Source organism: Marmota flaviventris, chromosome 18 (genome assembly GCF_047511675.1).
Source record: "Marmota flaviventris isolate mMarFla1 chromosome 18, mMarFla1.hap1, whole genome shotgun sequence".
NCBI classification, from domain to species: Eukaryota; Metazoa; Chordata; class Mammalia; order Rodentia; family Sciuridae; genus Marmota; species Marmota flaviventris.
The window spans coordinates 5,288,044-5,310,001 of record NC_092515.1 but is presented as its reverse complement, the minus strand read 5'-3'; the positions used below and the strand labels follow the sequence as shown (position 1 = coordinate 5,310,001).

Genomic DNA, 21,958 nt, shown 5'->3' with positions numbered 1-21,958 from the left:
CCTCCTCATGAGGCCTCAGCCTGGGTCTCTGTCCCTCAGGCCACCTGCCAGCCGGGTCCCTCTGTGTCCTTGATGTTTTACCATAGAGAACTCAGCCCAGTGCCACCTCTGCACAGTCCCCTGAGACCAAAGTCCAGCCAGGGCAGGAGCAGCCCTTCACACTGCCCAGTGGATCCCACTATTGCCCAGGTGCCTGAATTCTTAGTGTCTGTAGCCTAAGCGGTGACTCCTTGGGGACAGTGTCCAGGTCTGCTGTGCAGAGAGGGTGTCACACTGTGTGGCTGCCGAGGGAGGGAGGAGGGGTAGCCTGCTCACCCCAGTGGCCTCCCTTGTCTCCTTTACCCTGGGGTCACTCAGGGCTCTGGTTAGAGGAAGCCCATGAGTGACATTGCAGAAAAAAGTCTCCCAAGAAGAAAGACGTCAACAGGGAGGGAGGAGACAGGGTGACACGGGAAGGGTCCCTGTCCCCTCTGTCCTCAGGGCTGCAGGCTGGATGTGGTGGTGGGGGCTGGTCTCCAAGGGCAGAGGCCGCCCTGGCAGAGGCTGGCTGAAGCTCCTCCTCTAGGAGGCCACCGTCCCTTCCTGTCCCCTTCCCGTGGGCCTCCTCCTGTGGGCTCTTAGTTCCTCAGAGAGGAGCTCTGGGGGCAGACTTCCCCTGCGGCCCTGAGCCCCGGGCGACATGCTGCTGCTGCTGCTGCTGCTGCCCCTGCTGCGGGGCTGTGGGCGGGTGGAGGGCCAGGGGGGTTACACCCTGAGGGTGCAGAGGAGGGTGACAGTGCAGGAGGGCCTGTGTGTCCATGTGCCCTGCCAATCCTCCTACCCGTGGAGCAGCTGGACTAACGGGGACCCAGCTCATGGCTACTGGTTCCGGCGACGGGACAGAATGACGGATGCTCCAGTGGCCACCAACGACCCTGACAGGAAGGTGCGGGAGGAGACCCAGGGCCGTTTCCACCTCCTTGGGGACCCAAGAACCGACAACTGCTCCCTGAGCATCAGAGACGCCAGGAAGACGGACGCGGGGTCCTACTACTTTCGGGTGGAGAGAGGACACTTGATGTACAGTTACACAAAATACTGGATCTCACTGATTGTGACAGGTAAGGCACCAGGTCAAGGCAGCCTCAGGGAGGTCACAGGACAGGGCTGGGTGGGACCCTGCCCTGGGGGAGTTGGGGGTCAAGCATTGGGGGCTCAGGGAGCAGCTGGGTCAGAGCCTGAGCTTCTCTCAGGGCCCCCCTCCCACCCTCCCTCCTGACCCTGCCTGTCCCCCTCTGCTCACCAGCCCTGACCCCTGACATCCTCGTCCCTGGGACCCTGGAGTCTGGCCGTCCCAGCAACCTGACCTGCTCTGTGCCCTGGGCCTGTGAGCAGGGGACGCCCCCCACCTTCTCCTGGGAAGGGCCCTCTGTGTCCTCCCTGGGCCCCAACATCATCCACTCCTCGGTGCTCACCCTCACCCTGTGGCCCCAGGACCATGGCACCAACCTCACCTGCCAGGTGACCCTGCCTGGAGTCAATGTGACCAGGACAAAGACCGTCCACCTGAACATCTCATGTAAGAGCTGGGCTGGGACACCTGGGTCTCTGATGGGGCTGGTCCCCGGTGGAGCAGGGAGAGGGGACAGACCCTGGACACTGGGTGCTGGGTCCTGAAATCATGTGGGGGCTGGGCCAGGAGGATGCAGCCTCCACCCCTCCCCACCATGAGGCTCCTGGGACAGAGGGATGACGTCCCCAGCCTCCCACTGACAGGTCTGCGTGTCTCCCTGCCCCAGACTCTCCACAGAACCTGACTGTAACTGTGTCCCCAGGAGCTGGCCCAGGTAGGGAGGGGCCTCGCTGGGGCTGGGGGGCAGGGCCTCTTCAGCTCAGGGCAGGGCTGGTCCCCTCACCCTGGTGACAGAGCCCCTTATTGGGGAACCCATTGACCCCTCCCCACCTAAGCCCCACATGTGCCTTGAGCTCCTGTCCCCACAATGCCAGGCTCCCTGGGGTTCCAGTGCCTGTCCCTCACCCCCACAGGGACAGGATGACACTCTCACAGCAGAACTGTGCCTCCCAGGCCCCCTCCCAGCCTCCTCCTGGACCCGCCTCCAGCCTCCTCTTCTTATTCCCCAACAGCTTTGCTCTAAGTGCTTGTGGGAGGAGGCACAGTCCAGGGCACACGCAGAACACACAGCAGTCTGTCCCCAGAGCCTAGGTCCCTCCCAGATGGGGCCAGTGTCCATTCAGGCTGCGCTGAGTCTTGGATTGTGCACCTGAGGCCTGAGAGGTCACTGCATGTCAGTAGCACTCAGGGTCCTCGTTCTTGGTGGTGAGGGTGTCGCACTGCCCAGATGGGCCCCGTTCTGTGGGCGTCCTCTGCCAACCAGCACTGAGTCCATTCAGCCCACAGGAGTGTGCAGTGGACGGTCCTGAGCCTCTGTCCACAGCTGGGTGTGCACGTCAGTGAGCTCAGCTCCTGAGCACAAAACACAGCTGAGCCACATGTTCTGGTCTAAGAGCTTGAGTCAATATAGCTGAAGGAGGTACAGGAAAACACATCCGTCACAGGAACATCAACTTGGCCATATTCCTGGGCCCAGGTCAAGGGTGTGTTTTCCTGTGCTTCATTCAGTCCATGAGTGTGTGTGGGTCCCCTCTCTGGACTCCAGGGTTCTCTTTCCTTTGCTCTCTTTGTCACTCTGACCCTCTGTCTCTTTCTCCACAGAATCCACAACCCTGGGGAATGGCTCATCTCTTTCCATCCTTGAGGGTCAATCTCTGCGTCTGCTCTGTGTCGTGGACAGCCGTCCCCCTGCCAGGCTGAGCTGGTCCTGGGGGAACCTGACCCTGTGTCCCTCGCAGACCATGGACCCTGGGGTGCTGGAGCTGTCTGCAGAGCACCTCAGGGGTGGAGGGGAATTCACCTGCCGTGCCCAGAACCCACTGGGCTCCCAGCACATCTCCCTGAGCCTGTCACCACAGAGTGAGTGTCTTAGTGGGCTGCAGAGGGGCAGGAGGAGGGGACAGCACCTGCCCCACACCAGTCCCTGCAGCCACCTCCTTGGCTTGAGAGGGAAGCTCATCTCTGTCCTGCCCTCAGCTGGGGGCCTGGGACCCAGAGCCTCGCTGTCCTCTCCCTGCTGGGCCAAGGGGTGGTGGGTGGATCTTGGAGGCCAGGTGGGCCTTAGACAGGTGTGTCTGGGCAGCAGGGCCCTTGCTTTGTGGGCCAGGACTCCTGAGGCATTTGCCTTGGGCACAACATTTAGGATGAAGCCAGAAGCCAGAAGCCAAGAATAAAAGCAAACAAAACCCCCGTGAGAACAGAACCAGCCCAGACACTGAGCGAAAATAGTATCACGATGCAATAATTAAAAAAGTAAAAATGGATGCAAACAAATTCTATGATGAACAAAATACCAAATTTTAATAACCACACGGTGTCCCCCCCGCCATCCTAGTTCTCCTGGTCTGGGAGAGGGACCAGGAAGGCTCAGTCCAGGGTCCTGCAGGGAGCAGCAGGGAAGGAGGAGGGATCCTGGGAGCTGAGTCGGCAAAGGGATTCCCTCTGGTGCGTCCACAGGCAAAGCGGGGCCTCTATCCGGAGTGACGCGGGGGGCCCTCTGGGGCACTGGAGCTACCTCCCTGCTCTTCCTGTCCTGCACCCTCCTCCTCCTCCTCGGGTGAGCATTGCCGGGCGTCGGGGAGGCCGGGCAGCACCCTGGAGAGGAGGAGGGCGAGCTGGGCCCAGCCCTGAGCTGGAGGGACCTGGATGGCCGAGGGCGTGAAGCCAGGGCACCTGAGGTCCGGGTGGGCTCTGGGGGAGCCAGCCACGCAAGACCCGAGTCTGAGCAAGGGGCTCCTGGGCTGTCCTCACTCTCGGAGGCCGGAGCCCGGAGCTGCCTTCCCAGTAGGAGCCTCCAGGACAGGACTGTCCTCTCCCACTTGGCCGCCCTCCTGGGCTCAGCAAGAAGCAGGGGTGGGGCGGCCTTCTGCCTTCTGTGCCGCCCTGGCCCCACTGAGGGCTCCTTGGTGTCCCCATTCAGAGCGCGCTCCTACAGGAAGAGGTCCGCCAGGCCAGCGGCAGGCTCAGGGGATACCAACGCTGTCCAGGGCCCAGCCTCTCAGGTGAGTGACATGGGACATCCCCACACCTCCTGGAGATGTCCCCAGGACTGCTCTGCTGAGGGTGGTGCAGCTGCTCTCCCCTCTTCCCCGGGACAGCCGGCTGTCCACCTGGATGCCCACACCGTGGGCTGCTGACAGCACCCTCCTCCCTGCTTTCTCCCTGGCCAGGCCGGAGGGATCCCCCCTCTGTTCTGCTGTCTCCTGTTAAGCCATTGTGTCACATCATGTCTCCTCAGAGCAGCGAGCACCAGCCCCTGCACTCCCTGACCCCTTCATGGTTAGGGGCTGGGATCTCTTCCTTGGACCTGTTCACCTCCCGCCTGTGTCTCCCCTTCCACCTGGTGCCATCTTCCAGGTGCCCAGTGTCCACTTCCTCTGCACTTGAACATCGTCTGCAGGGGCAGACGGTAGACCCCTTGGCTGCTGACCCCCTGTCCCTGTTGTGGCTGCTCAGCTCTGCTACTGTGGCATGAGGATCTGCTGTGTCACGGGGTCTGTGCAAATGGTGAGCATGGCCCTGTGGCAAGGCTGACCCACAGGGAAAGTGAGCTCCTCAGCCCCTGGTGGCCCCCCACCTCCCATCAGGTCAGGAGCCTGGGGGAGCCAAGGAGCCCCTTGTCTTCAGTGAAAATTTAAGGGGTGCCAAGAAAATCTCAGGAATGGAGACAAATAGTGTTCTAATGAGCTGTCTTTTTTAAGCTCAAAATTAATGAAAGATCCATAATGAGCAAGATATCAAAAATGTAAATAGTGACAGAATTAGGTAAGCTAAAGTTAGTTAAGGTGACTTAAGGTTGTCATTCAGTCCAGAGACATTGTGCAGCGTGGCCGCATTCCCCTGAACAGAAGGGAAGCAAAGAGTAGGTTGTAAATACCGTCCCCGTGTTCATCTCCAGCAGAGCCAGGAGGCACCATGACCTCAGGGCTGGTGGGGACATCAGATCCTCAACTTAGGAAAAGGCTGTGCTACATATTAATGAAACGTGACCATTTCAGTTATTTTAAAGTTCTCTAAAAAAGCTGACCATTAAAAATGTCACTAAAACATGCAAACAGAGTGTTCCTCCAGTTGGCTCAGCTGACACTTTCACTAATGCTGGGTTTATTTTGTTTTCCATGAATTTTGGCATTAATTTCTATTTTTAGTATCTCTGCATTAAAATATTTATCTCAATTTCTGACATTTTTCCCCCTTTTTAATCTTTCTCTCCTGGTGAGTCCCCAGCTCGCTCTCCTGGCCCCGTCCTCCCCACAGCCTGCTCCCGCCCCCCACACTGGGCTCCTCTGCAGAGGGCTTTCACTGTGGTCCCCCAGAACAGAACAAGGTCATTGGTGCCTCTGGGCCTGGGCCTGCCTGTTCCTCCCTCTCAGAGGCTCTTTGCAGTCCCACTGTTCATTCCTGTCACCCTCCGTGCTCTAGGGCCCTGTCACCCTCCTCCTTTGTGTTTTGTATCTAGAGCCTGCTTTGGAGAGTTTGGGCAGCAAAGTAGCCTGCTCTGGAATTCCTTAACCCCTCAGGGGATGTCCCCGAGACCTACCAGGGACCAGCTGTGTAGGGGCCAGGGACCCATCTATGAGACACAGCAGCAAACCTGAGGCTCGGAGCTTCTCTTCTAGACAGAGGGATGCAGCAAGCCACCAAGCAAACAGATGGTGGGTGCATGGGCACAAGGAGAGAGACTTACTCTGGGGAGGAAGGGTGCAGGACTGGGAGGGGCTGAGAGCTTCTGTTTTTTAGATCTGTCCTCGAGGGTGGAAAACCATGCAGCGTGAGTTTCACCATCTTAGCCGTGTTGAAGTTAGAGCTGGGCAGCAGATCCCCGGAGCACTTCGTCTCCATCCATGAGCACAACCCGCTGCCCTCCTGGCCCCCCCCACCCCGCCAGCCTCCCTCCTACTCTCTGTCTCTAAGCCTTTGCCTCCTCTGGGGCCTCACTGAGGTGGACGTGGACAGGATTTGCCCTTTTGTGACTGGCTTATGTCATGCACACGTCCTCAAGGTTTGTCTGTGGTGTAGCATGTGACAGAAGGTCTTTCTCTTTAAGGGTGAATAATATCCACCACATTTTCTTTGCCCATTTATCTGTTGATGGGCATTCTGGTTGCTTCTATTTGTCGGCTACTGTGAATAATGCACAGCTGTGTGAGCATCCTTTCAAGATTCTGTTTTCTAGTCTTCTGGATATGTGCCCATAACTAGGATTTCTGGATTGTATAGTGTTCTATTTTTAATTTTTGAGGAACTTCCTGTTTCTCAGAAGCTACACCATCTTACATGCACCAGAAGCGTACGAGGTTCCCATTTCTCAACATCCTTGGCCACACTGTTTTTTTTTGTGTGTGTGTGGTTGTGTAATTTCCTATTATTTTCCTAAAACTGTCCTTCTAATGCATGTGAGGTGATAGTTCTCTGTGGCTCTGATTTGCATTTCTCTGATCACTAGTGACACTGAAGATTTTTGTGTGTGTGCTTATTGGTCATTTCTGTGTCTTTTTGGAGAAATGTCTGGTCACGTTCTTTGCCCACTGTCTACTTGGGCTGTGTTTTGTGCTGACGTGCTGCAGGGTTCCTTCTGCAGCCTGGCTCTTGGGCCCTTATCAGATGGAAGGTTCTCCCAAGTTGCTTCCCATTGTGGCGAGGGTAGTGACGAGGGGGCTCTGGAGTCTGTGGTGTGAGGGTTCCAGGCAGAGGGAGCAGTGGGTGCAGTTACTCCAACAGGAGGCTGCCCAGGGGTGAGGGCAGAGCCTGGGCTCTACAGAGGGAGGCAGGTGACCCCAGGAGGTCAGCTGGGAGAGGCTGAGCTTATGCAAAACCCCTCTGCTGTGGGGCTGTGCAGGGTCTGCAGGTCTGAGCAGCAGGAGGGTGTCCTCTGGCTGCTGTGTGCAAGAAGACCCTGTGTGTGTGTGTGGTGTGTGTGTGTGCACGTGTGTGTGTGAAGGAGAGACCGTGAGTGTGTGTGTGTGTGTGAAGGAGAGACCGTGAGTGTGTGTGTGTGTGTATGTGTGTGTGTGTGTGGTGGGAGGCAGGTGTTTGTGTGGCTGTGTGTGTGTGTGTGGTGGGGGGCAGGTGTGTGTGTGTGGGGCAGAGGCGGGAGGTTATAAAGGAGGCTGGGAGGCATTGCCAGGCAGGAGGTGATGCTGGCTGGATCCTTGACTGGCCTCTGGCTGGATCCTGAGGTCAGCTGAGTGGGACCACTGTGGACAGGGAGCGGGGACTGAGTGACAGGATCCAGGATGCGTGACTCCGGGATCTTTGCCCTGAGCAGTCAGAATGGAGGCGCCAACCACTGAGGTCCAGATGAGGTAGGAGGAGGGGACTTGGGGAGGGCAGGAGGAGTTCTGTTGAAATAGGTTTTAGCTTCTGGACAAGGGAGGGGTTCCGAGTACTGACAGCCCCTACTCACAGTGTTTCCATGGACGACTTCTCAACTTTACGAACATGCAAAGCAGCACCCACTCAGAGAAGCCACATTTCAGATTTAGCATGTTGACCTTCTCCGGGACCAGGGATGGGTGGTACATGACATTCTGTGGCCCTGGGCAGGGGCAGCATCCCCCACAAGCCACACCCGAGGTAGACCAGCGCTCTGTGGAGGACTGCGCTGCCCTGTTGTGGATGCGGTGTTGAGTGGCTCCGCGGCTGTTCAAACTCGTTTCAAAACAGGCTTTGCGTGAGAGCTCTCCCAGTGCCAGGCTCACGTGAGTGTGGTGAGCGTGCTTAAAGGTCGGGGAGGTAAACTGGTGCTCCTGGGCCGTCCAGTGCACTAAGCCCACTTTTGACCCTGACCTTTTTAGTTATGGTAGGTTTATTGGCTGTAACTTGAGGAGCGTCTGCACACTGTTGGCCCGAGTCTGTGGTCAGGAGGGGGAGCGGGTAGGAGGGCTTGCATGTCACAGCTGTTGATGGCGAGGGGCCGTGGGGACTGAATGTGACCACCAAGGGACCTTGCAGAGAAGAATCCTTGACTCTGAGGTTCAGGGATCAGGAGGTGTGGACAGGACAGAGGGCTGCCAGGGCGGTGGATGGGCCTGGAGGTGTCCCGTAGCTCAGTGCAGAGGGCCTCTGCGTGGGGAAGGTGTGCGGCTGCGTCCTCGGCTTCTGCAGAGTCCAGGAGGAGCAGGGCTCCGGGGCCTCAGGGTGGAGAAGCAGCTTGAGTGTGAATCCTCAGAGAATCAGGAGGCAGGGGGAGGAGCCAAGTCACGGTCAGCTCTGTGGTGCCATCTGCTGTCCAGGGTGGGCAGAGAAAGACCTAAGATGAAGGGGACCCCTGGGGGAGCCCCCCGTGGCTCTCTGCTGCCTGACCTGCTCTATTAGCTTCCCGCTGCTGCTGTAAGACTTGCCACAGATTTAGTGACTTCAAACAAAAATACGTGTCACCTTACCATTCGGGAGGTCACATGTCCAAAATGGGTTTCCCGGGAATAAAGTCAGGGAGCGGGCGCTGGTTCCCTGGGGGCTCCGGAAGATGACATTTTCTTGCTTTTGTGTCTTGGGGGCCTGGGGACCTGGGCGGGGGCGGGGCCTCTCTCCATCTGCAGAGCCAGCAGCATCGTCCAGTCCCTCACGTCCCCCCACCCTCACTGAAGAGTCCCTCATGACTACCCTGGGCTCGCCCACAAACCTAGGATCCCTCCGAACCTCCACATCCTGGACTTAATTCCACCTGCCAAGTCTCTCTCACAAGGAAATGTATTTGCAGGTTCCAGGAACTCACATGAGGACATTTGGGGGTCCTTTTTCTTCCTGTTGGAGGGATACCATTTCTTTGGCTGGCTCCTGCCCCAGCCCCATCAGGCTGTAAGCATCTCGGGGCGGGCGCCATGTCTGGTCCAGGCACGGCCTCTCCCAGGTGCCCTGTTCCTGCCCATCTTGTCATAATGCACGATTGGATTTTTGGTTTTTGATTAGTCCTTATTGTGACCACCGTCCATTAAGGAATGAGCTGCAAGAGGCCAGGCCTAGGTCTGTTGTGTCCACCAGGGTGCACCGAGCACCCAGCTTAGGATCTGGCACCGGGGCCCTCAGGAGGACACTGGGCTTTGGGTCAGGAAGAAACAGATGAGACCCTGATTTTACCTGGGAGTTTGGGTGTGCTGCGTCCCTACTTCAACCTCGGGTTTCACTTCTATGAAATGGAGACGAAATAATACCTCCCCCATGGAGCTGTTGGGGGAAGTTCACGAGGCTTGGTGCGCGTGGAGCATTCGGTGCTTGAGGAAGTGTCCATGAGGGACAGTTCAACACTGGTGCACAAGGCTGTGTGGATGAAGGACACATGGGCACCCCCGCAGCCCTGGCCTCCTCCCCACTGTCCACCCTGACTCTCTCCTCTCTCTCCACTCAGAGCCGTCTGGTCGAGTCCCAGGCAGAGGAACGCTCCCCAGAGCCAGCTCCCCTGGCGGTGGCCACCCACCCCTCAGAGGATGAGGAGATCCATTATGCAGCCCTCAGGTTTCATGAGGTGAAGGCCAGCGACCCGCAGGGAGAGCAGGCCCCCGACAGTGAGTACGCGGAGATCCACATCCAGCCATGAGAGACTGAGACCGGCCCCGGCTCAAGGAGGCGCAGCCTCTTCCAGGCCAAGGAAAAGTCAGGTCCCTGCAGAGGGACGCCTCTAGGTCCTGGCGCCACGCAGAACTGGAACCCAGACCTATTCCCAGCTGTGCTCCGTGCTGTGGCCACCTCCTCTCTCCCCGCCACCTGCCCACCCAGGGCCTCCGCTCTCCTCTCTGCTCCTGAGCTCAACTCTTTCTGACTCCACTGCAGTGAGATCTGCTGTGCTTCTCTCTGGGCCTGTGTCATCCACCACACTGTCCTGCAGGTCACCCAGGTGTCCCCAAAGACAGAACATCACACTGTATATTGCAAGAGAGGAGTGTTGTTGGTGGTGCTGGGGATGGACCCCAGGGCCCTGTGCCCGTGAGGCAAGCACTCTACCACCTGGGCCATGTCCCCGGGCCTCAAGGGAGGATTTTCAATGTCCTCACCACAAGGGAATGAAGGGTGTCACAGGTCATGGATGGCTAATTGGCCCAGTGTGTCAGTCCTCAGGGTATGAAGCTATTGAGACATCACATTGTCCCCAATAAATGCACACAGTTACTATTTGTACATTAAAACAAAATAAAACTTTAAAAAGCCCTACAGGTGAGGAATTGAGGGACAGAAAGTCTCTCTGTGGGCTCCTCCTCTGGAGGCAGCAGCGTGCACCTGCCTGTGCCCTTGGCCCACACGTGGCCATTCCACAGCTTTCCAGGAAGTGACCGTGCCTTAGGGTCAGGCCTGCGCAGCTCTGGCCCGGCCTCCTTCCCTCCTTCTGGCCTTGGCCTCCTGGCTCTCCTTAGCCTGTCACCTGCATGCAGTCAGGGGGCCATTGACACAGGGAGCTCTCACTGCTCTGCTCGCAGCTCACCGTGGCTCCCTGGTCCCGAGAGGCCCATCCCAGCCTCCTGCGGCCTCCCTCCACGCCCTCTGGGTCCTCACTGCTGCCCACGCCTCCCCTGGCCTTTCTCAGCCATTTTCCTTTGGCCCCATGACGCATCCTTTGGTCCTTGGACACTGGTCCCCCCTCGAAGGCTGTCCTCCTGGTCTCCTATTCCTGTGAGCGTGGAGCTCCAGGGTGGAGCTGAGAGGGGAGGAAGCAGCCATGGTCTCCCCCCTCCAGGGCCAAACCAGGGAGTGAGAAAAGTGTCCCACAGTTTGAGGGTTATCCCCAGAATGAACCAATGACCTAAAGTCTTACTGACACACGTCACCGGAAAAAGGGAAGGAATGGATCATGGCAGTCACTTCACAAGTAGGTGGGAAGGCAAGGACCCAAGGACTGGAGGGAGCACTCAAAGCCCTAAATCTGGGTCCTAGCCCATTCACAGCAGTGTCACAAATATCAAGGGACAATGTATGATGACCACCCCACAGTGCAGATGAAGAGACTGAGGTTCAGAGAGGCTATGCTGCTGTCTCAGGGTTCCTGTGCTGCTTGGGGCAGGGCTGGAGTTGGAACTCCAGCCTGATTCTGAGGTCTCTTCCCGTCTGACATGGAAGGAGGCAGAGGGGACACATGTGCAGGAGACAACATTCCTTGGTGCTTCTCAGGGAGAGGGGCAGCTGCCGAGGTGAACCTGGAGACTCCTACCCACCCTCTGAGCTGCTCTTAGTCCTCCCCGCCATTGTTTGTTTGTTTGTTTATTAAATCACAGGTTGTCCTTTCCCCTGAAATGTCCACCTTTGATTGAGTCAGCCTGGTGATTACAGGACGCTTGGGGGTGGCCTGGTCAACCTCAGGGTCCTCAGGCTGACGTGGTCCATTACCTGATCCATAGATAATGCTGGGAAGTCCCCTAAATCATAGGTCCCTCAGAATCGGCATCTCCTGGCCTGATCTGTTAATTAACAGGGCACAAGGTGGAGCTGTAGATCTGGGGGTAGCTGGCCCAGGAGGGACAGTGGCCTGGGAGTGACCTCCTGGGACAGTGGGTGGAGCCTGGGGGTCAGGACCTCACTCCTGCCCTTTGGGACCCTCTGCTCCCTGCACGTCTTTCCTGCCCCACCTCCCGGGCTGTGCCCACGGGCAGCGCAGGGAGCAGTTTGCGCTGTGTTCTGAGACTCATGCCACCGTGAGCAGCATGTCTGTCCCTTTGTGTGGCCAGAGGGTCCCCTGGACGAGTCCATCCCGGCTCACTCACTCCCGTGCTCTTCCTGGGGCGTGTGGGTGGCTTCAGTCAGGGGTGTATGGAGACAGCGGCTGTGACCCTGTGTCCAGTGCTGTGGGGGTCAGGGCCACCACGGAGGCAATGACAGCAGAGTCCAGGGCTCCAGGCCTCCTCCCAAGTCCATGGGGACCACCAGGAGGGAGGGAGGGAGTGGAGGGCCTTGGGGAGCATCAGGGTGTCTTGTCATCCTGCTCACTGACACCCAGAGCTGTGGGTTGCAGCCGCCCCCAGAGATGTGAGTTCAAGTCCTGAGCCAGGCTGTGAACGTGACTTGGGAAGGAGGGTCCCCGCCCTGTCATCAGGTTAATATGAGGTCATGCTGGATTCCAGTGACCCTAGACCCAGTGCCTAGTGTCCTTATCCCAGGAGAAACTTTGGCAATGACCACAGAGTCCCATGTCCAGGCTCCAGGCTCCTGGGCCCTCTGGACAGAGACACAGGGAAGTGGCCACGTGGACATGGAGGGCAGGAAGGACCGGAGCAACCCCGGAGCTGGAAGAAGCAGGCGGAGTCTTTCTAGAGACTTCAGAGGAGCGTGGCCAGCCACCCGCGAACTCAGACCTGGCCTCCACAGGGAGTCTGGGGCCGCCTCCCCGGGGCCTCCCTGGCCAGGCCCTGTCCTAGCTGCTGTCTTGCAGTACCCTGTGAAGGGGTGTCAGTCAGGGAGCCCCCGAGGGCAGGGACCCCTGAGCTGGCCAGGCGGCCGGCACATGCCCGGGATTGGCCGCTGAGGAGTGTCTGCCCCCTCCCTCCTTCCCATCTCCTTCCCCTGAGTCTTTGTCCCTTTGTGGTGCCATGTGATCAGCACACTGAGTTAGACCTTTGGGGACATTCAAGAGACAGCTCAGAAGAGCCCCGATGTCGTATCATGGACCCTGAGCTCAGGGGTCCTTAACTGTTTCAACTTTATTGCCTCTTTCTTTCTGGTTGTGAAGAGATCAGGCCCTTGGTGAGGGGGAGAGACCACTTAAGAATAAACAGGAAAATTTAAAGAGAGTAATTGGCACAGAGATAGCCCTGCAGATCTGAGCCTCCCCACATTGTTGCATGTGAGACACATAAACTGGGGACACCCCATGCCCACACTGCGCCTGCCCCTCATGTCCACTGACCCATACGTGTTCCTATGGGATCCTATCAGCTGCCGCTTTGCGGGGAAGGTTTCCACCTGAGAATTCAGCACCTGAGGTCTCTAACATGGCTCAGAAGCTCAGCAAGTGCAGCGCCCAGGGAAGCGACTGTCTGTCTTTGGGCATTTGTGGGCTGCTTCCTTTCCCGTCCTCCCAGTGCTGACCTGGGGACCCTTCCAGCCCCTCTGGTGACTCCAGGGCATGGGATGATGGAGATGAAGTGGGAAGGGAAACACTGAGGCAGATGGAGGAGGTGAAGGGTTAGAGTCAGAGCTCAGCCCAGGACCCGCCCAGCCTGCTCCCATTGGTCAGCTCTGACTGACAAGCAGAGTGGCCAGTGGCCATGCCGCCCATGATGTCATCTCTCAGGTCCCAGATGGGGTCTTCAGACTTGTAGGAGCCTCTGTCTTCAAGCTCCCTCCCTGACTGTCGCTGCCAGGGAGACCCTGAGGCCTTCCCAGTGCAGCTGTCCCTGGTTGGGACTCTGAGCTCCTCCCCGTCGCTCTCCACTCACCTCCTTGCTGGACGGGGACTGTCCTCCAGGTCTCAGGTCAGGTAGCCCGATTCCTCCTGGGGAAGAATGAAGGAGTCAGGTCCAAGGTCCTTAAGTCCTGGGGACACTGAGGCCTGAAGGAGCCCAAGGTCTCACCAACCCCGTCTCAGGGGACCTAGGGGCTGGAGGAGATGAACTGCGGGCGTCCCCTCTACTCTAGTCCTCACCATGCCCAGACCTGACTTTTAATACCAGGTTGTCTTGACATCAGAAGAAGGATGAGCAGGATCCGCCCTGGATGGTGCCCATCCTTACCCCAGTGCAGGTGAGGGTCAGAGGTGCTGATGATGTCCTCCTAGGGGAGGGTCCGGGACCCCTGGCCAGGTGGGCTCCCTGCTTCCCTCCAGCCTCCAGCCCCTGAGATCAGGAGGGGCCTGCTCCTGGAGGGATGTGGCCTCAGGTGGGTCCCCCCCTGCTCAGCGGGAAGCTCTGAGACCTGGTGTCCTCTGAGCCCTGCCTTGTGGGGGTCAGCAGCCTGCCTTTCCCCCTGCCCTCCCAGGCTCCTGGGCCTCCCTACCCTGCTCCTCCTCCTGCGTCCTGCACACTCTCAGTCTCTTTCCCAGCTGCCTCCTCTCTGCCCTGTTGAGGATGAGGTTCTGTCCCCACCTGGGCCTGTCCTTGTCCCATGCAGGGTGCTTTCTCAAGGGGTGGCAGGGGGAGGGATCATTTGTGGTTGTCTCTTTACTTTTTATTGATAAAGACATTGTTTTTTACTCTTCAAAACGTCTCGTGTAACTGGCCTAGAGCCACTGTCCAGTAGAACCTTTGCAATGGTGCAGAGGGTCTGTGTCTGCATGTCCCATGTGGTGGCCAGCGGCCACGTGGGGTGGCCAAGCACTTGACGGATGGTGTGACTGAGGACCTGAATTTTTTGCTTATTTAATTTTAAGCCATTTTAAATTTAAAGACCTGCATATGGCTAGTGTCTCCCATATTTTAACTCAAGCCTAGAGACCCTCCCTTTAAGGTAGCATAAATTTAACATTCAATGAAGCCAGTACTAAATGTCTTCAAATGTGTGACCTTTAAATTAGAAGACCTTTCAAATAATTGTGATCTCAAGGTTTGCATTTCACTTAGGTTTAAATTAACTTCTATTTTAAAATGAAGGTTTGTCCAGTGAAGAAGAATCTTGGTGTGCTGGACACCTGGGTGTATGGGAGGGTCCTTGGGGACTGAACTGAGACTGGACATGCCAATTCCAGGTGACGAGGACTGGCTGGTTGCCGTGGGTGACCAGCATGCTCTACCACACACTCCTGCTGTGACGTGCTGCCTCGCCACAGGCCCCAGGACAGGGGACCACTAACCAGGACTGACTTCCCAACACTGTGGCCCAACATCAACCTTCATCTGTACAAGTTGCCTCTCTCAGGTGTTTTGTTGCAGTGACAGAAGGCTGACAGTCACCATTGTCAGCATTATTACCACTGTCACTGGGACTGTCTCAGTGTTAAACCACAGCATCACCATGGTCAGCAGAGACACCATCATCAGCACCATTGTAACCAGCCTGACCATCACGATCATTACCAACATGACCAGTATCACTGCTATTTATTAACATCCACTCCAGTGGTTCTCAGCCAGGGGAACCTTGCCCTCCACATGGACTTCTCCAACCAGCGAGCTGACATCAGGCAAAGACCAAAGTACAAACCTAACAGAGGGGAACCACGGTCACCACAGACACCATGACACCGGAACTGAAAAGTCACAGAAAATCAAGCAAACAAGAAACTGCTTCTTAAAACAAATCAAACAGAATTGACCAACGTGTAGCTAGACTGACCAAGTAGAGAATCTCACATCATGAAAGTCGTAAATGAAAATGAGGATATCCCCATGACTTTAGAGAAATGAAGATGATGAATTGAGCCCCTGGGACAGTCCTCGCTAATGAGTGGCCCCACCTGGGTGAGGGGACAGATTCCTGGAACCTGCAACCTACACAGGCTGAGCCATGAGCAGGCAGAGCCTCTGAGCAGACCCCACACTGGCAAGAAGATGAGTCCCTAACCCCAGACCTCCACCAGGACAGTCCTGGCCAGATGGCCTCACTGGTCACCTCGACTGACCACGTGGGGCTAACATGGACCTCAATCTCCCCATAAAGTGTGGAGAGAGGAGCACCAGCTCATTCTGGAGGCCAGCATCGTGCTGAGGATGTGCCAGATACGCAGGACCACAGGGAAGTGGAGCTGCCCACCAGCAGGAACGTCCACGCCAGGGTCCCCACCATGACACTCCAAACTGAAACCTCTGTCTTTAATGACACTGACAATTACACCTTAAAATGGTTAAAATCATAATTATTATTTCACATTTATTTTCTCAAAAAAAATATAAAGAATATTATATCACATTTGTGAATAATTCACCCCGAACTTTTCCATAAGATCAATAAAATTCCAATCAAAATTCTGGCAGGTGTGTGTGTGGAGGGGGTTCACAAGCTCATTCAAAGTTATAAGAAAAAATGCAAAACAGGTGAAAAGTCAAGACATTATTGCAGTAATAGAAAGCTGGAATCCTGAAGATGCCTGACTTTCAGACTTGGATGAAGTTAGAGTAACTAAGACACTGGTTTTGGTGGAAGCAGAGATAAACAGGCCACTGGGACAGAACAGGGCACCTAAATAAAGACCTGGGAACACAGAGAACTGGGGGGTGATTAAGGGCCACAGGGATTCAGGGGAGAAATGGTGTTTTCAATAGTTGGTGCCAAAGATATTAGAAATCTAAGGAAAAAGAGGATTAACCTCGATCCACATTTCATATCACACCCAAATATCAATTTGGTATATATAATAGATTTCAGTGTCACTGTAAAACAATGAAGCTCCTAGAAGAAGCAAAGAAGAATAATTTACCACCTTGTGGGGCTCATATTTCCTCTGTAGTGAAGCACGCTTGGTTCAATTCCTAATAAATAATAAAAAAAAATTTATAAAAACAACAATAAGAGAGTGAAAGGCAAGCAAAGACTTGAAGATATTTACAACGTGTGTACCTAAAAAAAGAATTCCTATCCAAATGCACAGCTGCTATAAAACACGAAAAATAAAAATAAAAAACAATTAAATTTTATTTTAATGATTATAGACTTTACACTAGTACCCCACAACACAGAGACATTTCCAAATGGTTTATAAGAATAGAAAATACCATTAGCCCTCAGGGAAATGCAAATTAAAATCATGGTCGGCCCTAACACACACACACACACACACACACACACACACACACACGCAGGCCTTCATCACCCGTTGGCAGGGATGTGGAGCACATGGGACTCTCCTGCTCTGGTGGTGCGAGTGTCACCTGTTTATCCACATCAGCCACATCTTACAAAGTGATCTCTATGTCTAACCTGTGAAACTCCCAGGCCCGCCCCACGTGCTTGACCCTGATTAAATGACCGCTCACGGGTGAATATGATGCACTCAATATTTCAAGCCTGGAGGACACAGCCAGAAAATGTAGTGACAACAATTTCTGCCTACTCGAGCTTATGTCCTAGTGGGACAGTCAGGCGATAAAAACAGAATTGATCAGCATAATGTTTTGAAGGGGGTCAGAAAGCATGCAGTGGGTGAAGCATGGGAGATTAGGAGGATCAACCAAGAGGAAGGGAGGGTCTGGGTTGGAGGGTGGGTGGGCTTTCAAGAGTGTGGTCAAGAGAAGCCTCCCCAAGTAAAAACTTCCCCTGCCAACTCCCAAGACCCGCCCCCCAGGCCCCCAGCCCCAGCCCCAGCCCCACCGCCTCCCTACGCCCCCCACGCCCCCCATCCCAGAGGTGAGCGTACCTGTACACTAGCAGACGGGCCTAGCTTTTCCGCTAGTACACAGCTATCTAGGATTCACAACTGTGGGAGAACGCCATGCCATGTGACCAGCATTTTCCTCTCCTGATTGCTTTGACGTCCTGTTGGTCACGTCCAGTGATCTGGCCACTTTCAAGTGGCTGTAGACCCCTGTCTTGAGAGGAGTAAAAAGGCCGCCAAATGTGTCTTCATGCATAGGTGTGCCTTCCTGCAGCCTCATGGGTCCAGCTACGCTCACCTGTTCCTTTGTGATATTACCCCCTTGCCCTGTTTGGGATAAAATGTTCCATGGAAACTCCCTTTGTATGTCCCCTTCTCTTGCTCTGCCCTTGGGTGTGGCCTTCCTAGATGTCAGTCAGCCTGCTGACAGTGGACATCACAAAGATAGACTCAGCCCCTTGAAAACTGACCCCTGGCCCATTTGAATGGCTTCTCCTTAATAAAAGGGGTCAGCACTCCCTGGCTCTCTCTCTTTCTTTCTGTGGACCTTTAAGGTCAGAGGAGCCATCACAGCACCCCCAAAGAAAAAGGTATCCCTGTCCCTTGTGTGGTTATTTCACGCTGCCCAGTTCACTTGAGTGACCCTGAGTGTTTTTTTGCCAGGAATGTGACCCACAATCAGGCAGTTCATTTGAATTTTTTTTTTTTAACAAGAGAGAAGAAGTGGGTACCACTGGTTGAAACTCTTGGGAGAGTCCAATAGTGAGGGAAGTGACTTTCCTGAGACTCTCCCAGGAAGTAAGGACAAAGATCAGGCCATCTGACTTCCAGTTTATGATGAGGAAGAATCTAGATGCCTTTGCTGGCACACTGTGTGGGTCATCTCAGGTCACAGCTGAAAATGTCTGTAACTCGTCTTGCTGTGCATTTTACAGCTCTTTCCTGGAATGTCTTACCAACATTATAAGGTGGTCAGGACCAGCTGATTTAGTCTCATGTCTTGTTCATGAGGAGATGGACGTGATAGAATGAACTTGATCATGCTTATATCGCAGGTTTTAAAGCTACATGAAATCCTGAGAAGGGCACTCCATTTGGAGTCGAGTTGAATCTGAAACCTGTCAACCCAATGGCTCCTCCCATCCTTTGGTCCAGACACAGGACTCTTCTGGGTCTATGCCATTCTATGTGAAGGGATACTGAGATCTAAGTCCCAGGTTGCTGGGGGATTAAGTGAGCCAGAGTTTCTCTAGAGTTGTAAATTGCAACAGTGACTTTTCATTAGATGTGAACTAAAAAGTAGTTCCCAGTCACAGCAGTGTGAGTCATTGGTTTGTAATTTATTCCAAGGAGTGGAAATAACCAAAACGTCCATCATTAGTGAATGTGTAAAATAAAAGGTGTTCTACATACAGTGGGAGATTGTTCAACCATAAAGACTAAAGGGGCACTGAGAAATGACACCAAGAGCCTGGAAACATGCTCAGTGAGAGATGGCAGGCCCCCAAAGACCATAGATTATTTTATTTCGTTTCTAAAAAATGCCCAGAGCAGATGAATCCATAGTTACAGAGAGTATATTAGTGGATTTCTGGTCCTGGGGCTGGGAGCTGGGAGAGTGCAGGTTAGAGCACACGGGGTTCTGAGTGATGATGAAATGTTCTAGAATTAGACGATGGCGATGGCTGCACAACTGGGAATACACTGAAATCCCTACTGTGCACTCTAACACTGTCAGTTTTTGGTGTGCATGAATTATATCTTAATCGAAAATTAATTTTAAAAGTATTTATCAGCAGAATCACAGCTAAATACAGTCTAAAAATTCTAGGAAAACTGATATCCACATGCAGAAGAATGAAAGTGACACTTATTTTGTACCACACAGAAAAACAACTGAAAATGGACTAAAGACTTAACACAAGACCTAAATCTGTCTGTAAAAGCACAAAAAGAAAACTCAAGGAAAGAGTCTCTTTATTACTCCCCAAAGAACAGTCACTTCAATGTGGTCCAACTGACAAATAAAATGTCCCGAATTTATGCACAATGTAGCTCTTGTGAATATTCACCACTGTGCTCTGTTGTTACCATCACTAATGTCACTCTCTTATGGAAAGATAGAGGTGGCATCTGCTCACTGTGTGCAGCACTGAGCTGTAACATTGCCCTACAGCGTGGAGGGCTGAGCACAGGGACTCCCAGGTGAGCACCCTCAACCCCACCAGCCCCTCTGCGCTTCCACCTGGCACACCCTGTGCTGTGGGAAAATGCTTGTGCCCGGCAGAGTCTGCCCTGTTGCTCTGTCATGGGAGATTGGAAGGTGCTCCCTTGGCTGTGTTGAAATATGTCGCACATCGTACTTGTGTGTGTTCCCGTGTGTGTGTGTGTGTGTGTGTGTGTGTGCATTCTTCACATACGACAGCCCTAGTGGACACGTAGGCTGGCTCCCTGCCTTGGCTCTTGTGGACAGTGCAGCAATGGACGTGGGCTGCAGGCGTCTCTCTGACAAGCTCATTTCTTGCTGTGGCCATTGACCCCCACAGTGGGCCTGCTGGATCCTGGGCGGGTCCTTCTCTCAGGGTTGGGGCTGTGCTCTTCCACAGGGTGGCTCTGCTGACAGACACCCCCACAGACACTGGGCACGGGCTCCTTCCTCTGTGTCTTGCTGACATCTGTCTTTTCTCTTTTTGACACTGGCTGTCCTAGCAGGGTTATAGGGACTTGCATTTTTGTTGTGACTTGCATTTTCCTGATGATTAGTGACGTGGTGTGTTTTAAAATACGCCTGCTGTCCACAGGAATCTTCAATGAAATATCTATTCAGGTCTTTGTCCATTTTTAATAGGTTGTTTCTTGCTGGAAATTTGTGTTTCTTGTGTATTTTGGATCCCTGATCCAATTGTGCCTAACTGAAAACATGTGACCCTCTCCCTTCTCTCCACATCACTTTCTGGTCACTTCTTGGGTTGTGCATAAACTCTTCATTTTGCTGCAATCCATCTGGATTCTTTAGTTTGTCACCTCGTCTTTTCATGTTACCCAAGAAATAATATCATTACCAACACCAGGGTCAAGGTGCTGTCTCTGTGTGTCCCCCCAGGAGTGTTAACAGCTCCAGGTCTCTCCTTCAAGGGAAAAAAAGTTATATGTGAAAGGAAATCCCTGGGACTAGGGAGTGTCCTGTGTCCAGAGCATCTCAAGTGAGGACCCTCTGGCCTGGGCTGGAGCTCTGTGGTGGAGTCCTTGCCCAGCACATGTGGGGCACTGGGTTCAATCCTCAAGAAAGGACCCTCAAAACCAGGCCATCTGCAAAGGACAAAGGAACAAAAATGGTCCCCACCTGATTGACAAATGGTCACTCTATAAGGAATACACACATGGCTGTAGTTAAACACTTGGAGACACTTCTCTAAGGTATACAAATGGTGGCTAAGTATGTGGGCATCCACCAGCATCAGGAGTCACCTGAGAAGTACAGCCCCAAAACTCCACGTGACTCTTCACACTGCACCTGTTAAACACGTGCCCCTCACACCCACCGTGAGGGTCCTATGTTAAAGTGGGCAATGCCAGTGAGGAGGATGACGTGGGGCTGGAGGCTTGTGCTCTGTGCTGAGAAGGAGAAGGGGGCAGCCGCTGTGGAGGGCAGCGCCGTGGTTCCTCAAAAGACCAGGAACAGCTGATCCGGTCACCAGAGGTTCCACTGTGACCACCCCCAGGGAGCCCACACAGACCTGGGAGGCAGTGTCCACCCCAGGGTCACTGTGGCAGCATTCACTGTAGCTAAGGGGAAGCAGCCACCTGTCCCTCAGCAGCTGCTGGGACCCACCCAGCCTGCCCTAACCTGCAGGGGAGGAGGAGCCAGCAGGAGCCTCAGCAGGTGCCCCCTGAGCACAGGAGGCCAGGCACAGGGACAGCACCATCTCCACTGTGTGACCTTTAAATTAGAAGACCTTTCAAATAATTGTGAACTCAAGGTTTGCATTTCAGTTAGGTTATCATTTAGCTTTAATTATAAAATGAAGGTTTGTCCAGTGAAGAAGAATTTTGGTGTGCTGGACACCTGGGTGTATGGGAGGGTCCTTGGGGACTGAACTGAGACTGGACATGCCAATTCCAGGTGACGAGGACTGGCTGGTTGCCGTGGGTGACCAGCATGCTCTACCACACACTCCTGCTGTGACGTGCTGCCTCGCCACAGGCCCCAGGACAGGGGACCAACTAACCAGGACTGACTTCCCAACACTGTGGCCCAACATCAACCTTCATCTTTACAAGTTGCCTCTCTCAGGTGTTTTGTTGCAGTGACAGAAGGCTGACAGTCACCATTGTCAGCATTATTACCACCATCACAGGGACTGTCTCACTGTTACACCACAGCATAACCATGATCGCCAGTGTCACCATGGTCACCACCATTGTAACCAGCTTAGCCATCACCATCATTGCCAACAATACCAGTAACCCTGCTATTTATTAACATCCACTCCAGTGGTTCTCAACCAGGGGAATTTTGCCTTCCACATGGACTCCATGGTGCCTGGAGAGATTTTAGTGGTCTCATCTGGGGGTGGTGGTGGTTTTTATTACTAGCCTCGAGTGGGCAGGGCCACGGACCTACAATGCACAGGACAACCATACCCCCACCTTGAAGAATTTTCTGTCCCCAAGTGACGGTG

At 54.3% G+C, this 21,958-nt stretch overlaps 1 protein-coding gene across 8 annotated transcripts; it reads left to right on the top strand.

Moving 5' to 3' along the window:
* The first annotated feature begins 466 nt into the window (after positions 1–466).
* LOC139702747 (sialic acid-binding Ig-like lectin 8) lies at positions 467–10,258 on the top strand. 8 transcript variants are annotated; one of them, XM_071604815.1, is made up of 7 exons: positions 467–1,100; positions 1,286–1,558; positions 1,779–1,826; positions 2,714–2,971; positions 4,032–4,113; positions 4,469–4,618; positions 9,459–9,548. In XM_071604815.1, the coding sequence occupies exons 1-6, from the start codon at positions 680–682 to the stop codon at positions 4,584–4,586; spliced, it is 1,200 nt and encodes a 399-aa protein (XP_071460916.1). In that variant the 5' UTR covers positions 467–679; the 3' UTR covers positions 4,587–4,618; positions 9,459–9,548. The 8 variants fall into 8 exon arrangements, with proteins under 8 accessions (XP_071460916.1, XP_071460918.1, XP_071460917.1 ...); XM_071604813.1 differs by lacking the exon at positions 9,459–9,548 and adding an exon at positions 3,569–3,668 and having other exon boundaries at positions 470–1,100; positions 4,469–4,585; XM_071604812.1 differs by lacking the exons at positions 4,469–4,618; positions 9,459–9,548 and adding exons at positions 3,569–3,668; positions 4,282–4,395 and having other exon boundaries at positions 470–1,100.
* Positions 10,259–21,958: the final 11,700 nt, after the last annotated feature.